Source organism: Microtus pennsylvanicus, chromosome 21 (genome assembly GCF_037038515.1).
Source record: "Microtus pennsylvanicus isolate mMicPen1 chromosome 21, mMicPen1.hap1, whole genome shotgun sequence".
In the NCBI taxonomy this organism is placed as follows: domain Eukaryota; kingdom Metazoa; phylum Chordata; class Mammalia; order Rodentia; family Cricetidae; genus Microtus; species Microtus pennsylvanicus.
The window spans coordinates 5,754,452-5,780,427 of NC_134599.1; the positions used below are offsets into that span (position 1 = coordinate 5,754,452).

At 50.0% G+C, this 25,976-nt stretch overlaps 1 protein-coding gene across 1 annotated transcript; it reads left to right on the forward strand.

Moving 5' to 3' along the window:
- Positions 1–1,995: 1,995 nt before the first annotated feature.
- On the forward strand, positions 1,996–10,451 carry Crygn (crystallin gamma N). The gene is made up of 4 exons (XM_075955584.1): positions 1,996–2,141; positions 4,461–4,709; positions 6,673–6,818; positions 10,272–10,451. The coding sequence occupies exons 1-4, from the start codon at positions 2,121–2,123 to the stop codon at positions 10,405–10,407; spliced, it is 552 nt and encodes a 183-aa protein (XP_075811699.1). The 5' UTR covers positions 1,996–2,120; the 3' UTR covers positions 10,408–10,451.
- The last annotated feature ends 15,525 nt before the right edge of the window (positions 10,452–25,976 follow it).

The following is a 25,976-nucleotide window of genomic DNA, read 5'->3' on the forward strand; positions in this document are numbered from 1 at the left end:
CCTGTGAGGGAGTTTCTTGATTTATTAAGTGAAATGGGAAGACCCACCCAAATGTGGGTGGTACCCTCCAGTGGTTGTGGGCAGCATCTTTCAGAGGTAGCCTGGCTGTAAGGAAGCCCAAGGGACAGGCTTTGCTTGCCTGTCTTTGCTCTTACCCTCTGAGCCATCTCTCCAGCCCCTTGGCTGGGACTCTAAAACGAGTTCATCTTTCCTGTTTTGGGATTCATCTACCCTGTTGCTACCATGGCTGCCAACATCGGAACTGGGCTTCCTTGGCTTTCCAGTGTGTACTGAAGATTGGTGTCTTCCTGGGAATCCTCCGGGCCTTCAGTCCTAGGTTGGAACTTCTGAGTCATTAGCCTTGTGGCTCTCCGTTGGGAAGACAGCCATTGTTGAACTACCCAAACAGTCTGAGAACTTCTCTGTCTGTCTATCTCTCTATTTATCTGTCTATCTATCTATCTATCTATCTATCTATCTATCTATCTATCTATCTATCTATCTATCATACACACACACACACATTGTCTTCTAGAGAACCCTGACTAATATACTGTGAAGACACAAGGACCTGACAGGTTAGATCATTTTCCTGTGCCACCAGGGATGGGGTGATATCTTCCTCAATGTTCAAATCCACACTGAGCCAGTGGAGAATCTGTAACCCCAGCACCACCACAGGCAGAGAGGAGGCAGAGTCAGGAGAGTTCCCAAGAGCCAGCAGAAAGGGACTCTATTTAACCAAACAAGGTGGAAGGCAAGAGACTACCCCTCACAGACACACACACACATACATACACACACACACACACACAAGCATACACTCCCAAACACTTACTCCCCGCCCCCCCACCGCCATACAGAAACTCACACACTACTTTTTCTAGATTGGAAGAATACTGTTCTAATTTTATGCCTTCAAGACCAGAAGTGAGAAACAAACACACTGAGGTGTGCTTCGGAGTGTGGGTGCTGGTGAAGGCAATAGGCTGTTCCTGATGGGGTTCCTGGGGAAGTGTGAGCTGGTGTCAGGGGTGATGTGTGGCTCCCTGTTTGCCTTGAGTAACTTCCCAGAGCAAAGCAAGAGACCTTTTCTGCCCTAGGATTCCCTGGGCCCACCCCTGTCCCCTGTCTTTACAGTATTAGAGAAAGTGCCCATTACCCTCCTGGGAGCAGAGCGGGCCCACTAATGTTCCCAGAGTCCCCTTGGGCTCATTAGGACCTCTTCAGACCCCTGGAGCTTCTCTCTCCTTTGATCTCAGCCTGTCCCCAGGGCCACCAGTTCAGTTCCCCAGCAGTTTGTGTGTTTATTCTTGAGGCTTCAATATACTCCAAATACCTGTGGGCCTTCAGCAGGTGTGTGTATCGCTCTGTAAATAGATCCTCAGCATCCAGGGTGGTGTATAGCTAGGGCTCAGAGTACTCAAAGTACTGTAGGTCCCCTATTGCAGGCGGGGGTGGGGGGGTGGGGGGGCTCAAGGCAGGTGTCACCTGGGATCTTCAGGGGGAGAAAACAAAAGGAGTAGGTGCCGAAGGGAGCAGTCTGGAAGCCCGCAGACCTGCACCAGGCAAAGAGGTGACTATTGTTTCCCGCCCCCACTCCCCCAGCTGAGCTTGGGAAGCTAGGACTCCATCCATTACCCAGAAAAATAGATAGATAGATAGATAGATAGATAGATAGATAGATAGATAGATAGATAGATAGATAGATAGATTAGATAGATTAGATAGATTAGATAGATAGGTAAATAGAAATAAAACGGCGATATCGTGTTAGCCTGCAACCAGGTGAGAAAGGAAAGCGCTGCAGGTCAGGGGCACTGAGACGCAGCTCTGGGAGGCAGAACAAGGGGTTGAGAGGAGCCTCCCAAGCCCGGGTGCTGAGACCCTGACTCAGCGGAGCGTGGTGGGCTGGGCAGGAGGAGTCGGATCCAGAGGCGTTGAGGACTAGGTCTCTTGTATGTGACACTGGCTCGCGGGTAGGTCATGGCGCCGGCTTAGCACGCCCGACAGCACTAACGCGAGCGTGCCGGGCCAAGCAAATCTTTTGTCCCGGGCGGCGCTGAGCCAGCAGGCGCCACAGAGTATATACCGGGTCCCGCCGCGGCCAGTCACACACCATGGCGCAGCGCTCCGGGAAGGTGAGTGAGGCCAGCGGCCTCGGGGAGTCCCCGAGTGTGGGGGAGGGTGCAGACTGATCCCAGATCTCTTTGGGTCTGACAAAGTCAAGCAAAGCTAGCTTTATTTCTTAATGAGATGGAGTGACCTCCCCTGTTGACTGAGGGCGTGTCCCGAGCCCTCTCCCCACCCCTCTTTTATGGCACGCCCCAAAGTCGCCAGCGGCCCTTGTGTTCGAAATCTCCTGGAGTGTTTTCCTCACCACAGGGAGGCCAAAATGTGACCTTCGCCCCTCGGGATTTTCCCTCCCCCACGTGACCTACCCTAACCAGACCTACCCACCACTGTGGTTATCCCTTGCCCTCTAATGTCCAAGTCCTGGCTGACCCAAGAACCCTTTGACCTCCAGAGGTGCCCAGCACGCATGTCAGTGGTGGACGCCATTGATCTGTCTGCACAGGCTGGGGTGTGCATCTGTAACAAACAGCACCAGCTTGGCAGAGCAGGAAAGGAAGAACCCCCAAAACAGTGTTGCCCCTGGCTCACCAACATCCCACAAACACCTTAACTCCAGCGGGCAGGGACTTGCCACTGTAATCATTTGGAGAAGGCAGAAACAGTGAAACTGGAGTGCCCCGAGTTTCTGGGTGACGTGACTATATTCCTACAGAGTCCCTCTGAGACCATAGTTCTTGAGTCCCAAAGAGCTATTGAGTGATTGAATTTCCTATGGTGGGAAGTGAATTTGCAGGCTGTGGTTGCTTCACCTGTTTAGTTTGGGACAATGACATCCTGGCAGCATTATTAATTGGTTGTCTGTTATTATGAGACACTATGTCTGAATTGCCAAGAGGTTCATAAAATTCCAAGTCTGACACCTGCCTATTACTCAGAGGAGGGTCCCCCAGAAAGAGAAAGCTCTGAGGCTCCAGCTAAGTTGGTTGAGCACTTGTCTAACGCACACAAAGCCCTGGGTTCCATCCCCAACCCTGCACAAACCAGGTGTGGGTGATTTGGCTGTACTCTCAGCTCTCAGGAAGTGGAGGCAGAAGGATCCGAAGGTGTGGGTTGTCCCAAGCTACATAATAAGTTCAAGGCTAGTCTGTGATAATTAAGACCCTGGCTCAAAAACAAAACCAAACATAAACAAAGACGGTGGGGTGGGGGAGAAAAGGCAGGGAGATACGTGATATTTAGCCCTCTCCTGAAAACCCGCTCTGGCCTCCACAAATCCCCCTCTCCAGTTAAGAAGGTTCCGGTATTAGAAACTTTACTCTAAAGAAGAAATGGTGAGTTATGGCGACTTGTTCTGCATGCCATGCAGGCTTTAAGAAAGCACTTTCTTTAATGCTGTCGTGAGTGTTCTGCAAGCAAGTGCTGAGCTGCTGAGCATCGCAATACAGCCACAGCCTGATTTCAAGGGGGCTCCAAGACAAACGGGGAAACCCCTGTCCCCAGGCAGCCGGGCCATGTGTCTGGCATCAGCCGCTGGTGACTGATCACTCTCTCTCTCTGCCCCATCAGCAGATAGTGCCAGGCATCTAGTGCTATGAGCAGGGATGCACGCCTGGCTTCCACGGAGGATGTGAGGCCCAGATTCAGAGAAGCCCCGGACCCAGAGACTTTCTGAGACCAAAGAGCGAATGGCTGGAATTTCAGTATTAGGAACTGCACTTTAAAAAAAAAAAAAATCAGTGATGAGTTATAATGACTGCTTCTACATGACATTTATGCCTTAAAAACATGTCCTTTAATGCTCTTTGTGAGTGTTACGTATAACAACAAACATGCTGAGAGAGTGTGTGTGTGTAGGTCAGATGTTGTGATGTTTTACGCGTTTTTGGCTTTTTAGGGGGGCCAGCCACCCAGCTCCAAAATAAATCACACATACAGAGGTTTATTCTTAGTTATGAATGACCAGCCTTAGCTTGGCTTGTTTCTGTCCAGCTTGTCTTATCTTAAATTATTTTGTTTACCCTTTGCCTCTGGGCTTTTGTCTTTCTCTATTTCTGTATACCTTTTTTACTTTTACTCCGTGACTGGCTGGGTGGCTGACCCCTGATGTCCCATGTCCTGTCCCCTAGCCCCCCATCCCCCCACCCCCGCTTCTATTTATACTCTCTGCCTGCTAGCCACCCCACCCCCACTCCACCTATCCTTGCTCCTGCCTCGCTATTGGCCGTTCATCGCTTCTTAAGAGCATCAGGTGTTTTAGACAGGCACAGTAACACAGCTTCACAGCGTTAAAGAAATGCAGCGTAAACAAAGTCACACAGCTGAAAATAACATTCCCCAACAGCCAGATGGGACCCTGACCCCTAGGTCTCAACTGGCTGTTCCAGATCACTTTCTATGAGGGCAAGCACTTCACAGGGCGGAAGCTGGAGGTCTTTGGGGACTGTGACAACTTCCAGGACCGAGGCTTTATGAACCGAGTGAACTCCATCCGTGTGGAGAGTGGAGCCTGGGTCTGCTTCGATCATCCTGACTTCCGAGGCCAACAGTTCATCTTAGAGCATGGTGACTACCCTGAGTTCTTCCGCTGGAATGGGCACAATGACCACATGGGCTCCTGTCGGCCTGTGGGCATGGTGAGTGAGCTACTCCACCTAGGGGCTGGGAACTTCCAGCTCAAGCAGTGGAAGGTCAGCCTGGCATTTGATCAGAAGCATGGGCACCTCCCAACAAGAAAACCTTAAAAATTGAGAGAACCCTGTCCAAACTGATGTGCGCATGAGATGCTGTGAGGACCAAGAGGGTAGGAAACAGCATACAAGAGCCCCTTGGAGCTGTCAAGGAATCCTTTTAAATTTTTGAGTCAAGCATGCAGCTAAAATTCAAAGACTGGGAGTATGTTTGGATTGTCACTGAACAGGGCTGCACTCATCAAAAGTGATATGAAAGATTGGGGAGATGGCTCAGCTTGTAAAATGTCTGCTGCACAGAACCCGTAAAAAAAAAAAACAGATGTGATGGTTCTCTTGTAACCCCAGCACTGGGGAGGTGGAACCAGCCGAATCGCTGAGGTTTGCTGATCGATTAATCTAGCCAAATTTAGAAGCTTTCGGCTCAGTGAAGACTCTTTCTAAATTAATTAATTAATCGATTAGAGGACATAATGGATAAGGTGTACAAGACTTAACGTGGTCCCCAAACCCCATGTAAGGGTAGAGGAGAGCACAAACTCGACAGTATCGCCTGGCATCCACACACGCTTGTACATACACACACAACACAGTAGCAAAAGCTCTTAGTGAGGTGGCGACTGATTGGGGAAGATACCCGATATTGCCCTCTGACTTCCATACACACATGCTCGCGCATGTGCCTGGGTGTACTCCGGGGTGCGTGAACACATACACAAGGCTGCTCTGAGCGTGCTCGCCTCCCCACTCTGGTTTCCTTGTAGCGTTATGTCAGCCTTCAACCCTTCGAACTTGGAATGAATAACGGCGGCCGAAGTGCCGGAGGGAGCAGTAAGACAGGGCTCTTGAGCCACACAGATGCCTGCTGCTTTGCAGTTGTGGCCTGAAGTGTGTGGGCAGAGCAAATGAGGGGCATTGCTCCCCCTAGAGGAGAAAAGCCCTTTCTGTCTAGTTTCTCTGAGGAGGGAGGGTCCTCGGGTCACAGGTATGAGACTTGCTTCCACTCTTGTCCTTTGGGTGGGAAACGGGTGATTCTGGGGACCAGTGTGGGCAGCGCTCACCAGAGTGTCTGTCTGCCAGGGCATCCTGGATGCCTCCCCAGGGCTCTTGCCAGCATCTGAGGAATCTGGATAGGTGCCACTCAGCATGGGGCCCCTTTTCTTTTCTACATCAGTTCCAGAATCAGCTGGGCTCTGGCACGTTCCATTGAAAGAATGCTTTCCTAGTGTCTCTGCCAGGATGTGGGCATTTGGAAAGAAGCATTAGAATGGTTGGCTCTGGATCCTGCATAATGCTGTTTATATGAAAAATACACAAGACGTCGTCCGAAGGCTGTTCTTGTTAGAGCCGTCCCAGTGGGGTGGGGGATCACACAGGGAGCCAGCAGGGACCTCCGCTAATGGGAGTCATTGTTTTAGATGTCTTGCCTAAGTGTTTTCACAAAGGGTTCTATTACACTTCTAAAATATTATTGTTTGGAGGCCTGCCTGTGGCCTGAAACCGAGGGTGGCTAAGCCAAAGCTGGGACATGAATCCCCCAAGTGGAATGCCCGCAGGGAGCCAGTGACCCACAGCCCTGCTCTCAATGTGCTGGCATCTAGACAGCCTTTCCCTCACTAGACCTTGGGTCCTCAGTTGTAAAAGGTGGGGATTGGACCAGTTCAGTGCTTAGGTTTTCAGAGTAAAAGAACCCTTCCTCCCATCTCATGGAAGAACACCAGTGTGTGTGTGTGTGTGTGTGTGTGTGTGTGTGTGTGTGTGTGTGTGTGTGTGAGTGTGATGGGGAGTACTCACTGGATCCCCAGTCCAGCCAGGGCTGGGAGCCATTCCATATTTCTTCCCGCCCGTACACGGGGAGGAGAGACTTGGAGTATTCCTTCTTCCTTCCCCACCTGCCTGGGTCCTGGAGCACGGAGAACATTTCCGCATAGACATCTTCGAGGGCTGCAACTTCACAGGCCAGTGCCTGGAGTTCGTGGAAGACTGCCCCTTCCTGCAGAGCCGGGGCTGGGCCAAGAGCTGTGTCAACGCCATCAAGGTGTATGGGGATGGAGCGTGAGTACAGCCAGGGCTGCCAGACAGGTGTGGTAGGGTGGGTAGGCATTAGACTTCGTGGGTGGGCATGGTACCCCTGATCCACAGGCCTTCATCTGCCTCACCTGCTCCAGGCAAGCAATGAATAGCTGCTGTCACCTCTGGCTTTCAGGACAGTCACAGGGCCTTAGAGGCTCCTAGACTTCGTGGGTGGGCATGGTACCCCTGATCCACAGGCCTTCATCTGCCTCACCTGCTCCAGGCAAGCAATGAATAACTGCTGTCACCTCTGGCTTTCAGGACAGTCACAGGGCTTTAGAGGCTCCCTGAGACCGTCCTTCTGGTGTGCCAGACCTGAGCAGGGGGAAAGAGTACATAGGAAACTATGGCCATCTCTGCTACAAGACCGAACGTCTTGGCCGCCTGACTTCCTTGAGTCCCTAGACTCAAGAGAACCCCACTTAGGGGATACAAAGCCACCTTCTGAGAGAGTACATCTGCCCAGCTCAGATGACCCTAGACCTAGGCATCTCTGCCTGGTGGCAAACAACCCACACCAACTGGCTGGAGATGTGGGCTTCAGGAAATCCATAGGATGGCTAAGAACAGCTGGGAATTCTGCCTGTCTTCTCCGGTCCAAACCAGCTGTCAGAATGTAGGGTTTGCCATGCGGGGCAGCTCGCTGTGCACCTGCTCACTGGACACATGCAGGCACACCGCACTGGTTTTCCTTCTGCCCTCTCCTGAGCAATCTGCCTGTATCACACAGAGATGGGGATGGACACTGAACACCCTCTTCCGTTGTCCCCACCCATTCTGGAGTCATCATTGCCGTGTTTTGGAAGGATAAACTGAGATTGCGGTTAACTCTAGATCCTTCCCACAGCAGAGGTCCTGCTGGGACTGCAGCCTGGTGGAGCCCCTTCCACTCCAGAGCTAGTTCCCCCAGCCTCCTCCCCCAGCAGATGAGCCCCATCTGAGAGTGTCCCTGTGCAGGGCTGGTGGTAGAGGAACTTGATCCCTGTGGAAGGCTCAAGATCAGGGCCGAGGGATCAAGAAAGAGAGCTAGGGAGACAAAGAGCTGTCATTTCTTCCACATGCCTGACCTTGGGAGTCCAGGGCTAGCAGTCCAAAACAACTTGCCTTGGGAAATCTGCAGGCTAAATTGTGACTCGTGCAGCCAGAGGCATACTTCTATGTGCAGAATGTCCTAGGACCCAAGACATTATCCGCCACCAACCCTGGGGATCCTGGGAGAGGGGAGGCAGGCGTGAACTCTGGTTGTGATTGAAGTGGAATTTTTTTTTCTAAGACAGGGTTTCTCTGTGTAGCCCTGGCTGTCCTGGAACTCGCTCTTTTGTCCTCAAACTCAAGAGGTCTTCCTGACTTTGCCTCCCAAGTCCTGGGATTAAAGGCAAGTGCCACCACAGCCAGGTCTGGGGAATATAATCTTTAATCTTCAGCTTCCTGGAAGGAACTGGGATCAATGGTCAGGAGATGGAGGCCAAGACAGTGGGCCTCTGTGTTGGGATCCAAGGTCTTTTGTCTTCATTGACCTTAACTCTTCTATGACAAACCTTGGGTCCCTGGAGCCCTCTCTGGGATCTGGCAGGCAATGAGGCAGGGCCCCTTTACCACTTCCCGTGTACCAAGAGCACTCCTTCTGGGTTACATGCCAGTTTAGGAGTGACCCATCCCTCATATCTGTGTCCTAGAAGGCGTGTGAGGGGAGAGTGAGGGCATTTCCCCAACATTCTAACAGACTGAGTAGGCATGAGCTCCCCCTTTTTAAATTTTAAAGAGTATTTTTAACCACATGCACACCCGGTGACCACTGAGCTCTCTGAAGGGGACATTGAATTCCCTGGACCTGGAGTTATAGTTGTGAACTATGGGAGTTGACACTTGGACCTGGGTCCTCTGGAAGAAAAGCCACTGCTCTTAACCACAGCCTCCTCTCCAGAGAACCCTTTCACTGGGGGCTTTCCCCCAGGCGTCGCAGGTGAAGAACCAGAGGATAAGCTGTCATGTCCAGCCAGGTCCCTCTTCTTTTTGGAGTGTCCACAAGAACTCCAAGGTGGTTCGTGATACTACAGAACAAGGCAGGACTAGCTGCTACTCTCTCTCTCTCTCTCTCTCTCTCTCTCTCTCTCTCTCTCTCTCTCGTCTCTCTCTCTCTCTCTCTCTCTCTCTCTCTCTCTCTCTCTCTCTCTCTCTCTCTCTCTCTCTCTCTCTCTCTCTCTCTCTCTCTCTCTCTCTCTTCCCCCCCTCCCCCTCCTATCAGATTGCGTCCCTTATCAGCTGAGGGGTCAGGATGAGGAAGGGAAGAGGCTAGGGTGACTTGGGAGTGGCGAGCTGGGGAAGTAGGCTGTGTGACTGCTAGTGATCTCCTCTGAGTTCATCTGCGAGCAGAACCTTGGACTAAAGGGTTTACAGATTCCCAGTCTGTTCCCTGGCAAGCAAACTCCATGAATGGCGGAGTGCTTTGGGAGCAGGGAGCAAGAACTGCCAAGACAAACTGGGGGAGGTTCCTGCAAAGAGAGGTCAAGAGTAGTCCTGTGCCCTGAGTCTCATGAATCTCAGAGACTGAGCAGCCCCGGGGGAGCCCTGCTTCAGAAAACCACCGTGGCCCAGAGAAAAGCTGTTTTCTACAGCGGTGGAAGAGGGGGCGGGAGAACCGGAGCTAAGACTAAAGTGAACTGCCGTTGACGCGGTGATTCCAGTTCTCCCAGTTCTCGGTGCAGTCAGGCCTGGAGGCCCCTCCCCGACTTTCTAAAGCTCCCCTAGCCCCGCCTCTCAACCTGACCCCGGAGTGGGAGGGTACGCGTGGCATCTTGTCCTGGGTCCCACACGCACTTATCCCAGGGACAGTGGGTGGCAGGATGGGCAGGGCTGGTCCAGGCTCTGATGAGAAGCTTCTCCTTACACATGTTCTCAGGTAGGGACCACCCTCCTGATCTTCTCCACCAATCTTCCCGATTCCCTGACCTATGGTGCACCTTCACTTTCTCACTACAGCCCCCTGGGCTGTAAACGACCAGGGTCTGGTGCACACACCGTCCAAGGAAAGGTGCCCTTGCCAGACCTCACGTCCTGGAGGTTACAGCTCCTCTGTACAACGCAGGCAGCACAGCTCCTTGCACTGGAACATGGACCCCACCAGGGCTGACCCCACCAGGGCTGTTGTCTGAGTGGATACACAGTGGGAATGGTCCCCAGTTTGTCAGTAGTCCTGTCGGGCTGGGTACTGTGTGCAAAAGGCCCTTTGGAGGGTGACTGGGCAGAGGGCATCCCCGAGTCACACCCACCCTTGTCAGTTACTGGGCAAGGCTCCTTCTTGTCCCACTCCAGCATCAAGCCCGAATCAGCCACTGATGCTTACCGCAGCGAGGAGCTAGGATAGAGGGGCGGGACCGGGGAGACTTGCCCGAGTGGCTCCCGCCCGCTGACCCTCCCTTCCCTGCTGGCCTTCAGGTGGGTCCTCTACGAGGAGCCCAACTACCGCGGCCGCATGTACGTGGTGGAGAGGGGCGACTTCCGCAGCTTCTCCGACTGGGAGGCCCAGAGCGCACGTGTGCAGTCGCTCCGCAGGGTGCTCAACTTCTTCTAGTCCCAGCTGGGGACATGCGGCCTACGGAGGCAATAAAGATCCTGAAAGTGGAATGCTGGTCGGCCTCGGAGTGCTTTCTGGGTCACTCACCGGCTGGGGACCCCAATTCGGCAGGTGGAAGCCTGGTGGAGCAAGGAGGCCAAGCCGTTCGGCTCCCAAAACCTAGCCAGAGGGCCTCAGGGTCCGGGGCCACAAGAGGGCGCCGGAGAGCAGTACGCAGCCAGGGTGTTTTTTCCAGCCTTGGGACCCCACCCGAGAGGAGGGGCGGACAGTTGGAGGGCTGGGAAAGGGGGGGGGGGGGAATTGCGAGGAAGGGAGGGGCGGGGCCTGGCGGCGGCGGGGGTGATAGATAGAAGGAGGTGGGTAAGGGGAGAAGAGAAGGGGCGGGGTAAAGAGAAGGGCCAGGGAAAGAGCGGGGCGTGGCTAAGGGGGAAAAGCGACCGGGCTGACGTAGGAAGGGGAGGGGGTCAAGTGACAGAGGGGTGGGGCCAGGTGAAAGATGGGGCGAAATCAAGCCCCAGGAATGCGGGGAACCGGTACCAGAAAGAAGTTATTAGGGTCCAGAGGCACTAGACGGCGTCTCTCTCTGCAAGGTATCTCTCCGCCTTCTCCTTCGCGCGGCTCCAGGTGCCAGTGTATCGAGCTTCCCTGTAGATAGGGCCGCTCCAAGACATTAGTTCCTCCTTTGGGGCTGGTCGGCAATCTGGAGAGCATGTTTCTAGGCAGTGGGGTTTCTGGTAAGAAAGTCCAGCGTCGTTCAGCCTAGCTCCCCAGTGAAAACGGAAAGGCTCCTGGAGGGGAATTTTCCAGACATGATGGTGATATTTCCCTGCCCCTGAAAGCAGACCCAGGCCCACCCATCCCAGTGATCCCCACCTCTCCCGCCCCATCTCCATCTCTACCTCCCTACACTGAAAGAAATGGAAAAGGGATGCCAGTAAAGATTACTCAGTTCACCCAGGATGAGGCTGTCACCAGGAGCTGGGCAGGGGCAAAGATGAGTGACCTCCAGAAATGTTTGGGGGTGGGGGTGGGGGCTGAGTCACCACAGGACAATAAAGGAGGGTTGTTAATCTCTCTCTGGGCCTGGAAGAGAAACACAGGGTCATCTTCTGCTATATGAGTCCTCAGAAGGAGTGTGTGTCTCTAGGTCTTGCCGGCTCCCGCTTCATACCACTGAGAAGCCATTAGAGCTGAGTGAACTGAGAGCCCCAGGCACACCCTCCATCCCCATGAGACTCAGGCCAATGACCTGAAGAAACTACCAGCAAACAAGCAACAGGCCAGATACCTTCTGTGTCACTGCTTCCCCTTGGGAAGGGGGGTGGTTTAGAGTCCAGCCTGAGTGTTTCTCTGTCACAGCAGTGGGTCTCTCTGTAGGAGAGAGTTCCAGCCAGCTTGTCTCCATGGGCAAGCACATCTGCCAGGAAGGCCTTCCTGGAGGAGGCCAGGGTTCAGTCCTTGCGAGCCAGCTTCGCCTGCCACAACTGTCCACCCCCATCAACACCTCTGGAGGAGCGCAGAGCCAACTGGCCCTGGCTGAGGGCCTCACAGTCCTTTCTTCACTGTGGATAACACTGCTATGGGCATTTATTGAGCAGTGACTTCATACCAGGCTCGGAGGTAGATTTGATTCATGCAGCTTTATTTAATATATACAGTAAAACCAGTGCTTATTATCACCACTGGACAAATGAAGTGATTAGGTTCAGGTTACACGGCAGGCAAGATTCAGACCCTTTGCCCTACTCTGAACCATACATACATTTGCATCTACTGACACATTTGACAAAAACTGGGAGAAAACCAAAAGCCTCTGCTGGGCTCTTCTTCCTGTGAAATGAGTGCAGTCCTATCTGTTCTATACACTGTATATACATAAATGCAATAAACAAGTATGCTGTTGCAGACCCATAATCCTAAACGGGGGCGGGGAGGGGGAGATCGCTGCAAGTTCAAGGCCAACTTGATCTACGTAGCAAGTTTGAGACCAGCCAGGAGAGAGGCCCTGCCTTAAAAAAAAAAACAAAAGCTACTCACAGCCAGATAAACCAAACAGCCTATGAGGACAATGTCATGTGTAGAATGCATGTGCCTGCTCCATGGAGCTGTGTGCCCAGACCAGGTGAAATGGTGCATTTTATGATGTGTGGTTAGTGACTGCGTACTGAGAAGTGCTGGGTCCCTGCAGGAGTCCGAACTCTCATTCACAAATGCTCCGTGCCTCAGTATCCACAGGCACCCAGTGGGATAATAGCCCACTCCTGTGGGGGAAGGGTTTCCTCCATGGAGCCAGATGGAAGCCGCTGCCCTGCCAGCCTAAGCCAGTCAGCCACCGGGGTCCCTCCCAGCTCTCAGGAACGGAGGCACCTCATTAGGGTGATTCAGGGCTCCACACAGCTTTGCACTCCTGGGTGACCTCCCTGTCACCCCAGCCCCCTGCTCGCTAATCTGTCAGCAAATCTACTTTTGGTCAGAAAGAAGAAAAACAAGCTTCCCACTACAGAGCCTGTGGGCAGCTGTGAAATGTATCTGAAGTCCATCCAGGGGGTCGATGGTCTGAGGATGAGAGCCCTCGCTGCCGCTCCTGCTTCTCAGATTTCTGTCTCCACTCTCGTGGTTTGGAAAACTGGGGCCTTTTAGAGCCACCTCCTTGTGTCCTCAGTCTTCCTCACCATCCCGCAGACCCCTTGCTGATCAGAAATCTGCAGGCGTTGTTTATCCAGCCCGAGTCAGAGCCCAGGGAAATCCTTTCCTTTGAAGTGATGTCTAGCCATCTCGGTGGTATGCCTCTCTCTGCTCCTCAGCCCATACCAGGACTATGTTATAGTCCCTGTGCCCCCCGCCCCTTCTCTGGCCTCCCTCTGCCCCATCTCCAGCTATGCCCTACTTGGCCACATCTTGGTTGGACAGCCTTCCGAGCAGAGCAAGGCCCTGAGTGTCCTTGATTCCCTCTAGAAGCCTCAGCAGGATTTTCAACCAAAGCCTGTGGGACAAGACAGTTTTTCAAATGCAGCTTCATGGCTGAGGGTGTAGCTAATGACAGAGCACTTGCCTGTCATGTGTGAGGCTCTGAGTTCTAGCCCCACCTCTGTCAAATAAATAATAACCCCCACTGAGTTCCCTTTGATGTGTTAATCACTTTTCTCACAGCTGTGTCAAGGTTTCAGAGGCTGTGGTCCATCACAGTGGCCAGACTGTCACAGCTTTTTTTTTTTAAAGATTTATTTATTTATTATGTATACAACATTCCGCCTCTGTGTATGCCCACACGCCAGAAGAGGGTGCCAGATCTCATTACAGATGGTTGTGAGCCACCATATGGTAGCTGGGAATTGAACTCAGGACCTCTGGAAGAGCAGCCGGTGCTCTTAACCACTGAGCCATCTCTCCAGCCCCCTGTCACAGCTTTTTACACGACATAGGCTGATGGAGGAGGAAGCTGGAAGCCCTGCTCTGGAGACCTATATCTGAGAGCTGGGCAATATGCTCCAAAGGTTCTAAATCTCCCCAAAACAGTGCCACCAGCTGGAGACCGAATGTGAAAACCCACGACCCTATGGGGGGCATTCTACACCCAATCATACCGGCTGGAGTCGGGTGGTGGCAATGCATATACAGCACCGGGAAGAGCTCCACTGCCACCGAGCAGGGCGCCGAGCCACAGTGGTCCTAGTGGAGTTGATGCTATGTGGATTTTGCCCAGAACAAGAGCATCACTCTTCTTGCTGAAGGACTCAGGGCCTCAGAGTCACTGGCCCGTAACTGAGGTGCTGAAGACCTTTTGTGACCCTGACAATATACTAGGTCTTACTTGCCCCAGGCAAACCTCAGGCAGCTCATATCCCTTCCCTCACCCTTTTGTTGATCTCAGTGATTCCCCTTGATCATAATGTGGGAAAGGGTGTGGGTGCTGAGGAACCTCAATGGGAGACCCAGTAAGGCCACTGAAGAGTAAGGTGGGGATACCTGAGCCTAATTCAACTTTCCCAAGCCCTGCTCAGCCAACACCTCCAAAGTCTGGTGTCAACAAGAACACAGAAAGGAGTGACTTTCCATCCTCGCTAAGCCTGTCCGTATGATGAATGTTTTTATAAAGAGGCTGTTTGATTCCCTGCTGCCTGTAGACCTGCAACACAGTCTGTGATGTAAACAATTCCTGTAGGGATCAGCTGCAACCTTTCCTTGTGACCTCTCTGCGTGTTGTACAAGGTCAGCAGCCTGCAAGTACGGGGGCTTCTTTCTTGGAATGTGGTGAGGGAATCACCGCTGGAGCCAGCTGACAGATGTTTTGCTGGGTATGGCAGTGGATCCCGGGAGTCAAGCCTGAGTCGAGCCCCTGGCTATGCAGCCCTTTGCTAAAAGTGTAGTTCAGTCTGAGTGATCAATGCTACTAAGTCAGCTGTGGTTAAGTGTTCTAACCCATGAGACCCCATGCCCATACTCCCTGGGTAGAGATGGAGACCCTGTGTGGGATGGGACCAGTCATTGTCAAAAGAAACAAGATTAACGATTAGGTAGGACTAGGCCAGGCAGTGTGATGCACACCTTTAATCCTAGCACCTGGAAGGTAGAGGCAGGCAAATCTCTGAGTTCAAGACCAACCTGGTCTAGAGAGTGAGTTCCAGAATGGCCAGGGTTACACACACACACATACACACCCACACATACACACACACACACACACACACACACACACACAACCCCTGTCTCGAGAACAAACAAACAATAAAAACCAGGAAAAGTAAGATATGAGAGTCTGGGTTGATGGACAACCTCGGGAAGCTGAGACAGGGAGATCTTGAGTTTGAGGACAGCCTGGAAATGCATCATGAAACCCTATCTATAAACAACATACAGCAAAATAATCTTTGAAGAGATGTCTGGAACAGAAAAAGTTCAAAGCAATAACAGAAAAGGTCAGGGTTAGGGTGAGCAGTTGATCACCAAGCCATGTTCTTTCCTGGAGACGACCTCTGATTGCGCCAAGAAAATCATAATTTCAAATGCATCAGCCGTGTGGGTGTGTGGCTGTTAATCTTGGAACTTGATAGGATTTAGAATCACCATGGAAACAAGCCTCTAGGCGTGCCTATGAAGGAGATTCTAGACTAGGTTAACTGGGGTGGGAAGATGCCCTGACAGGAGTCCTGAGTTAAATGAAAAGGAGGAAGCAAGTCCATGCTGTGGAAACATTGTGACCATGTGCTCGGAGCTGCTGCAGCTGAAACTCATTTCCCGGCAAAGGTAACTCCATCCTGAAACTGTGAGTGCAGATCTATAGAAATGCAGATCCCAGAGCCCTCTGTCCCGTTGGAGCTGGGGGAGTTACAGATGATTGGGAGCCACCCAAGGTGGGTGTGGGGACCTGAACTCGGGTCCTCTGCTAGAGCCAGGTGTGGTGATGGATGTCTATAATCTCAGCACTGGGGAGGTGGAGACAGGAGGATCCCCAAGCTTGCTGACCAGCTCGTCCAGCATGGCAGAACACATTTAAACCTAAATCTCTGGACATTGCAGGGTGAAGAAAAGATGCCCTGACCTCCGCTCACTGGCCGAAGGAGTTCAAGCTGCCCTCATGCTCTGGGGACCTTGTGATGGGCAGCAAACTTGGTGTGTACTGCTTCTTTGATCCAGTGCTTGGCCGGCTGCCCGTTTGTGTGCACAGAGTCCCAATAAAACTACTTCAGCGTGGGGAGGGGAGGTGGCTCAATGTGTAAGCGCTTTCTGTGAAAGCATGAGGAGCTGAGTCTGGATCCCCAGAGCACGTGCAGAAGCTAGATGTGGATGGAACCCCAGCACGCCTCTGGTGAGATAGGCCGCAGAGGAAGGGCAAGCTCCCACAGCCTAAGGGGTCTGGCTCATCCAGCACGGAACAAGGTAGGAGGTGAGGACTAGCATTTGAGGTTGTCTTCTGACCTGCAGGCGTGTGCTGGGGCGTGTGTACACTGGCACTCACACACGAAAACATGTACACATATGAAATGTACGTATCATACACACACGTGTGGGCCCACGAAATTTAAAACAAAATGAAAACCTGCTGCAGATCGCAGAGTCCTTAAAACTTTCTGTCAAAGGTGAACGTTACCAGAGCTGGAGACATGGCTCAGCAGGTAAGGGCATAACTATTCTTGCAAAAGCCCTGAATTTGGTTCCCACACCCATGTTAGGCTTTGATGGCCTCCTCCCCTTATCTTCTGTGTGACCAGACACTCTCCTTGCTTGTCCTCAGTAACCTTCTAAAGCCCCCTTTTTGCCTCTGCTTATGCCCAGCTTTCTGCCGCTGTCGCCTTCAGCCTCAAAAGGCAGGCCTGGTGGTGGTGGTGGCTCTGCGGCCTTGCTCCCAGCTGAGAGGACACTGAGCACAGGGGAAAAAATGCCTGTGTAGGAGAGCGGCCCAGCAGTCTGAAGCTCTGCTCAGAACCCCCACAGGGAGCAAGCCGCAGCTTTGCTCTGTGGCAGTGAGCGCTTCTGGAATGAGCCAAAGCAGATGCGGTTCGCAGGGCTCCCTCCTAGGCCCTCCCGCTCAGACACACACACGTGCTCACGCGGCCACGTAAACATACACTGATATTCAGATGTGCACGCAAACATGTTTCCACACTCTCAGGAAGCATGCACCGTGCACACATGCGTTTACTCACACTCTCACAGAAGCACCCGCAGCATTCATTCACATGGATTCAGGCCTACAAGCACGTTCTCACTTTGCATGAACACGCATGAACACTCACACGCTACCGCTTCCCATGCGCACACTGGCACTTGCTCTCACACACATATCCCTTCTAACCAGAAGCCCTAGGGTATGTGCTGAGGGCCGTATGAAGAGGGTCTGACAGCTTTGCCTGGGGTGGAATTTGGATATATTTTGGTAGATGTTCACACTTAGCTAGTGAACTGGTAACTTGTAAGTTGTTCCTTCTGAGTTTTTGTTTGTTCGTTCGTTGCCTTCTCTTACTGAGACAGGATCTCAGTATGTAGCCCCAGCAGGCCTGGAACTCGCTGTGTAGATCGGGCTGCTCAAACTCATAAGAGCTCTCCCTGCCTCTGCCTCTCCAGCGCCAGGATTGCAGGTGTGCGTTACTAACCTGCCATGTGTCATGTCGTGTAAAAACATTTCAAAGATTTTATTTAAAATTTAAACATTTTATTTTTGCTAAGCAGCAGTGGTGCATGCCTTTAATCCCAGCACTTGGCAGACAGAAGTAGATGGATCTCTGCGTTCGAGGCCAGCCTGGCTTACAAAGCAAGTTCCAGGACAGCCAGGGCTACACAGAGAAACCCTGTCTCTCGAAAAACCAGACCAAAACAAAACAACCAACCAAACAAACAAAAATAACCACTTATTTATTTTGAAGGTGGATATGCGCATGCCACAGTGTGTGTAAAGGTCAGGGGGCAACTCAGCGTGGCTCTCTCCTTCTGCCACGTAAGCCTAGCGATTGGACTCAAGTCTTCGGGCTTGGTGGCAAGTGCCTTTACCTGCTGAACTATCTTGCAAGTCTAACATTATTTATGCATTTATTTGTTCATTTATTTTATTTTATCTGTATGAAGGTCTTACCTGCATGTATGTATGTGTGCTGTAGCATCCCTGTTGCCCGCGGAGGACATCGGATCCTCTGGAACTGGAGTTACGATGGTTGTGAGCCATCACATGGGTGCTGGGACCTGACCCCAGGTCCTCTGCAGGAGCAGTGCGTGCTCTGCTGGCTGATCCATCTCTCCGGCTGCACGGTCTTGCTTGTGTTGTTCTTACTTATTTGTATGTGTCTGTGTGGGTGACTATCCGTCACTCTCTCCTGTCACGCGAGTACCAGCGACTGAATTCATGTCATCAGGCTCGGCCATTTTGCTGGTCCATTTTCCTTGCTGCTGGTGCTTAGGATTCATTGAGATCTTTGGATCTCTGGATTTTCGTCTCCCAGTGTGGTAGCTTTACCGCCACTGAGTCCTCTAACAGGTTCCCCCCTCTGCTCTCTTTCCTAAGATTCTGATAGACAGTTCACGCTGGCGGGAGTTGTTCTGGGTCACTGGCTTTCTTTTCATTTACTGTGTTTTTAATGCTCCCCCTTTCCCCCAATTATGTCTCATTTCCTGAAATCTGCACTGCACTCTCTTTGAGTTCATGTTCTTCTTTAACTTCTAATCAGGTGTCAATCCCATCCAGGGTTGATGCTTAATTTCAGACACCTTTGTTTTTCAAGACAGGGTTTCTCTGTGTGACTTGGCTGGCCTGGAACTTTCACAGTATGATGGAGGAAGGTCATTGGTTAAGTAATAAAGAAACTGCTTGGCCTCATAGGTTAAAACATAGGTGGGAGGAGTAAACAGAACAGAATGCTGGGAGGAAGAGGAAGTGAGCTCAGAGGCCATGCTCCCCTCTCCCGGACAGATGCCATGAAGCAAGCTGCCAAGTCAGACATGCTGAATCTTTCCTGGTAAGACTGATGCTACACAGATTATTAGAGATGGGTTGATCGGGATATGAGAATTAGCCTGTAAGGGCTAGAGTTAATGGGCCAAGCAGTGTTTAAAAGAATACAATTTCCATGTAATTATTTCGAGTAAAGCTAGCCGGTGGCGGGAGCTGGGTGGCGGAATGCAACCCGCAGCTCCCTACAACATCAGTAGACCAGTCTGGCCTCAAACTCAGAGATCGGCCTGCCTCTGCCTCCTTAGTGGTGGGATTAAAGGCCTGCACCATTTCTAACCCAGTTGGGGACTGTGGTATGATATAGGTATGAATAATTTGCATTGGTATGGATTTTAAGGTCAATTTTGTTATATGTATATGTATTTCTTGATCTTGATTAAGGTATTGTGATTATGTAGTTCACTTAAAAATGTAATGTATAATTAGGAAATATAGGTTGTTGATGGATAATCATAAATAATAGTCAAGTTTGTAGTCATGTTACTTAGATTTTCTAGATATATAGAGATATATTACAGATAGACATTCTTCATATCTTTCAAAGACTACAGAATATGGCATTTAAAATATTTTAATAACTTAGGACTTTTCATGACAATGAGACATGTCTGCTCCTGGCGGCACCAATCTACTTCAAGAGGAAGATGGGCATTGAAGAGGCTCGTTATGGAGTTTTATAGCCATTTGGGCAAGAAACTGCTCTTGCCTGGACTGATGCATAAACTGGACACAAAGAACCCACAGAGAGAGGACTGCTGAACTTGCCTAAAGGTGAGATGGCCTTTTGGGGTTCCTGACTCATGAAAGAGTCTGCGAGACATTCTGCAGGACACAGCAGAAAGTGACTGAACTGTGTTTGGAATTTCCTGCTTGATGAAAATGTCTGCTGGATACTATGGGCCTGAAGGCTGAAGATGGATGCCCCAACGGTACAAAAGAACTTTGGGTGACTGTCCAGACAGCGAGATGTCTCTGTCATTTCTAGAGTTTTCTTATTTCTTGTTTACTTAGGTAGTATTATATCCTTCTGGAGTCTTTGATGGAGTTGAAGAATGAATAGATAGTTATAGTTTTCCTTAGTTATGATAAAAGATAAAATAGATATAAATATTGTAACTGTAATTCTTGCTTGATAACTGTTTTGCTATATGTAATTTTGCTATGTTAAAGTTAAAGCCTTCCTTTTTTGTTTAAACAGAAAAAGGGGAAGTGATGTGGGAGTGTCATATATCAATCTGTTGATTTCATTGGTTAAGCAATAAAGAAACTGCTTGGCCCTCATAGGTTAAAACATAGGTGGGAGGAGTAAACAGAACAGAATGGTGGGAGAAAGAAGCTGAGTCAGGGAGTCGCCATGATTCTCCCACTCCAAGCAGACGCAGGTTAAGATCATTCCTGGTAAGCCAGCTCGTGGGCTACACAGATTATAAGAAATGGGCTAGTCCAGGTGTGAGAGTTAGCCGAGAAAAGGCTAGATATAATGGGCCAAACGGTGTTTAAAAGAATATAGTTTTCGTGTAATTATTTCGGGCATAAGCTAGAGCTAGCCATGTGGGCAGCCAGGTGCTGGGGACGCAGCCCCGCTGCTCATACTACGACAGTGGTATTTTCAATGTTTTTAGGAGGGAGGGAGGATGGAGTTTCCGGGGTTTGAACCTGGAGCCTCAAATTTTCTAAGCACATCCTCCACTGCTGACTGCACCCTGGCCCTGCATAACCTTTTAAACATATGGAATGCAATTAATAATAACTGCTGGAGAGGGATCCTCAGGCCGGAGACACGCACTTGGGGGTTCTCTCTTCCCTGGTCTGTTCTACCAACAGCGGCTACCTCGCTGCCTCAAATACTACTTCCCCCACTCAGGAAGCCCACTGGGCTGTGCAGGGTCCCCCTTCCTGCTCTGTGGTCTGGAAGTCTCTCAAGGCAGAGAGCCAGCCCAGTGGTAGCCTGGACCTCATTTCCCCCATCCCTCGGGATTACTAGCCTCCCATGCCTGATGTCTTCTGTCTCAAAAACAACTGCTCTGTGTGTTTTGCGCGTCTGGTTTTGGTTGCTTTGGGTGGGAGGCAGGAGGGCGAATAGGTCCTTGTCAGTCTCTCTTGGCCGGAAATGGGAGCAAAGCTTATGTTTTGCAGCCCTCTGTGGAGTCAGCTCTGCATTCTCGGAAGTCCCTGGGAAGAGGCTGCAGAAGATAAAGGGGGAATTCTGGGGTGAGGGGTTGGAGGGTTGCCAGCTGGCTTGCTTTCTACAGAACATAGCCCCAGTCAGGGACCCAGAAAGAAAGGGCTGACATTCCAGGGCCGGATGTGGGGGCGACCACAGAGAGTCCTACGCATGAGCAGACTAGACCTCCAACCCTGTGACTATAAGGTCTCCCGCTTGGGAAGGGCATCAGTGGCCTTAGGAAGGAGACTGAACTTTTGTTGTTGTTGTTTTGAGAGAGGGTTTCTCCGTGTAGCTCTGTAGACTAAGCTACCCTCTCACTCAGGGATCCGCCTGCCTCTGCCTCCTGAGCACTGGGATTAGAGGCATGCACAACGACCATCTGGCTTTTTTTTTTCAAGGAGAGGAAGTGATGCTTTCTCACTGAAAATGCTGGAGTGGATGCCGCTAAATAAACTGGCAATCTTTTTGCTATTCTATATGGCCTGCCTTCATCTGAATACCCAAATCCTTAGCATTTTTTTCGGCCCTAATCATGAGTGTTGTCTCTTGGTGAATAGAACCTTTCCTTATGGAAGTGTCCCAGGTCGTCTGCATCCTCCATCAATAGACTTCCATCTTTACACTATCACAAATCCTTCCTCCCTAGGCCCTTGCCCTGAGAATGGTTATTAGTCAACAGGACTCAATCTTACGGTGACATCACAGGTGCCTTGAGATGTCCTTTGCAAGGACAGGATGTAGCCATCCCTGAAGGGGGGGGACGAGACAGAGTTTCTCTGTAGCTTTGGAGCCTTTCTTGGAGCTAGCTCTTGTAGACCAGGCTGGCTTCAAACTCACAGAGATCCGTCTGCCTCTGCCTCCCGAGTGCTGGGATTAAAGGCGTGTGCCACCATCGCCTGGCATGGAACTAGCTCTTGTAGACCAGGCTGGTCTCGAACTTACAGAGATCCGCCTGCCTCTGCCTCCCAAGTGCTGGGATTAAAGGCGTGCACCACCACTGCCCGGCTGAAGTTTTATTATAGTACTTGTTTCGTGGGAACTTTTCCCCAAGGCTGTTCTATGTTTAAATATGTAAGAAAAATAAACTGCTTGGTCAGAAGTTTGGACCCAGCACCCGCGAAGATGGTGCTGACCTGAGTTTCATTCTTCGCCTCACACGGATCACTTCCATGCCAACATGACACTTGCAGGGCCCCCGACACGTGTATACACAGGGTTATGCCGGTGACTGTGCACATGTGCACACGCATGTGGGAGGCAGAGGCTGACACTGAGGGTTTTGCTTTATTTTTTGAGACAGGGCCTCCCACTGAACCTGGAGCTCACTGATTTGGCTGGCCGGACTGGCTGGTCAGTGGGCGCTAGGGATCTGCCTGTCTCTACCTCCAGTTGCTAGTATTACAGGTGCACAACAAATTCAACCACACCGTCTTTCCAGCCCCTTAAACATTTTTTTTAATAGACTAATGACTATACGGTAGTAGTGATAATACAGTAGACTTGTTGAATATCTTTAAAGCAATTGGTGAATGTACACGTTAAAATACACACACGACTGGGCCAGAGATATATCTCAATTGGTAGGGTCCTTGCTTAGCATTCAGGAAGCCCAGGTTCTGTCCCCAGCACCACATAAACAGGGTATGGAGGTGCACCTGTAATCCCTGTGCTTGAGAAGTAATGACACGAGGAGGATCAGGAGTTCAAAGTCATCTAAAGCTACTCAGTGAGTTCGAGGCTAGCCTGGGCTAAATAAAATACGCAGAAGTCAATTTGTAGCTCATTTGCAGCTGTACGTACCATCACCATGGCTGTTTTAGAACGTTTTATCACCCTGAAGATAACCCTGTATGTTCTGTTCATTGTTCTTGTCAAGGTTAGTCTTTTGTTGGCTTGCTTTGTTTTTGCCCAACAGGACAGAAGCCAGAATCATCCGGGAAGAGAAACCTCAACTGAGAGGTACCCCTATAGGAGAGACCCAGCCAATCACCTTGCTAGCAGGGGGCGGGGTCCCCCGAGGATATTTTTTACTTATAAAGATTGCGGATGTGCTCCCAACCGCCCCCTTTTCTGCTTTCCTGTTCTCCCCGGGAACCTGTGGTTCTACTTTTCAGACCCGCTCAGACTCTTACCAAGTGAACTCACGTGCACTCTGCCACCACAACCATCTGCTGGCAGGAATCGGTCATTACAGGTAAAATTTTCTTTTATAAATAAAAATAAATACTGATTTGATTGAAACTGTCTGAAAAACGTTACCATTCAAGACTTTAACAGAATTTTTGATTGTACCATGTGGGAGATTTTACAAGAAGTGTCTGTCACCCCACATCTATGGATCTTTCTGGGATTTGTAGTTTTCCTTGGTACTATATGGTTTGATAATAGAAATATGATAAAGTCTTTACGATACGAATCCAGGATTCTTAAGGCAGAGGTTGAACGCTTAAAAACAATTGAGAATGACAACAATCTTCCCAAGAATCAGTTTGAAGTTCTCCACGAAGAGAACAGATCTTTGTTTAACATGACTCGATCAACTGAGCAAAATTTAGAAAAGGTACTGGCTGATGTTAAGGAGAAATTCATTACTATGGAAGAGGGAACAGCTGATTTGGATCGGAAGCTTCAGTCCCTTTCTGTAGGAACTGAAACATTAACTGAGAGAATCAAAACTGCTGAATGTGACAATCGGATTATGTCTAAAGCTTATGACAGATTGGTGGAAAGATTGTCAATACAAGAAGGCACGGTTTATGCCATAAAAATTATGCCCAGGGAGACAGAGGCAGGTGGATCTCTGTGAGTTCGAGACCAGCCTGGTCTACAAGAGCTAGTTCCACTCGGGAGGCAGAGGCAGGCGGATCTCTGTGAGTTCGAGACCAGCCTGGTCTACAAGAGCTAGTTCCAGGACAGGCTCCAAAGCCACAGAGAAACCCTGTCTCGAAAAAAACCAAAAAAAAAAAAAAAAAAGAGCTAGTTCCAGGACAGGCTCCAAAACCACAGAGAAACCCTGCCTCGAAAAACAAAACAAAACAAAAAAACAACAATAAAAAAAATTATGTCTGGGCCGGGCGATGGTGGCGCACGCCTTTAATCCCAGCACTCGGGAGGCAGAGGCAGGCGGATCTCTGTGAGTTCGAGACCTGCCTGGTCTACAGAGCTAGTTTCAGGACAGGCTCCAAAGCCACAAAGAAACCCTGTCTCGAAAAAAAAAAAAAAAACAAAAAAAAAATTATGTCCAAAGATGAGATGTTATCTCTAACGGACAAACTTCATACTTTAGAATCCTCAATGAAGGCTTTGGAACATAATTCTGGACAGGAGATTCAGACATTGCAGAAGGCAATGGTTAATAGAATTGAAAAGATTGAGGAATTTCTAAATTCTGATGAAGAAGAGCAAAAGGTAGAAAGGCAAATTTTAACTCCATCTGTGGGTAAATCTCTCCGGGACAATTCCCACAAAGCTCTACCTACAGCTCTACCTGCCTTTCCAGTAATAACAACAGAGAGAAAGTGGTTGGTTCCAGAAACCCTAGGGTCATCAAGGAAGATACATGGGAGCCTGTCCATATGAATGATCTCAAGGAAATTAAACAGGCTGTGATGACTTTTGGGATGTATGACTCCTTTGTTAAAGAGTTGCTAAAATCTTGGGCCACGACAAACAGAGTCATGCCCTCTGACTGGCTTCAGTTAGCTTCTGCGGTACTTGAGAGTGGACCGAAATTGAAATGGAAATGCTTATTCAGTCAAGAGGCTAGACTTTTAGAACAGCAGGAAAGAACGAAGGGAATTGAGATTTCCCTAGATCAAATTCTAGGTGAGGGGCTCTTTTCCGACCCCCAGGAACAAGCTAATTTGGATGAAAACACACTCTCCATATGTACTACAGCAGCCTTAAGGGCTTGGGACAGGGTTCAAGACCCAGGACAGAGAATGGAATCATTTGTCAGAGTTAAACAGGGTCAGAGAGAACCCTTTAGTTACAAAGACTAACGAAGGCTGTACAAATAGGGATATCTGACACAGAAGCAAGACGTATAATGATTGAGTCTTTGGCTTATGAAAATGCAAATGTAGAATGCAAAAGGATCTTGAGGCCTTTAAAGCTCAGATCAGCACCCTTGGAAGAATGGGTCTTGCATACACTGAATGTTGATACATTTGACTATGGCACTGAAGCATGGGTAGAAGAAGCAATTTCCAATGGTAAAAGGAGACACCAGAATACCAAATGTTTTAATTGTGGCAAAATGGGTCATATGAAAAGGAATTGTAGACAACGGATTTTTCAGAAATAATAATAATGCAGAAATAGGAGGACTCAGCCTTCAGGTTTATGTAGAAGATGTGGGAAAGGCAGACACTGGACGAATGAATGCAGGTCTACAAGAGATAGACAAGGCAACCTGATACAGACGGGAAACGTGAGAGGGGGGTCCTCATAGGCCCCCATGGAAAACATGATTCAGTCATTTCCAGTTACTGCAGAGAACATGCCTCGTCAGGACAATTAGGAAGCCCCATGTCTACTGTTATAAGCAATAATGATCAGAAAGATGAGTTCCGTGTGTTTTGGCAAACTTCTATAAGTGATCAAAGACCTAAGATGAGTGTGTGTAAATGGCATTTTTATTACTGGCCTGCTGGACACAGGTGCTGATGTAAGTATCATTACCCCAGAATCTTGGCATCCGTATTGGCCTCTTCAGAATGTAAATGTTCAGCTCCTGGGAATTGGAACCCTATCTCAAGTAAGGCAGAGTACGAGATGGGTTGAATGCATAGGGCCAGAGGGACAAATAGGAAAATTAAGGCCATATGTAGCCAATATTGCAGTGAATTTATGGGGTCGTGACCTATTACAACAATGGAATACTCAAATTAACATTCCTGCTAATTCTAGAGCATATATTTCTGAGAATAATACTAAAAGATATTACAAACGGAGAAA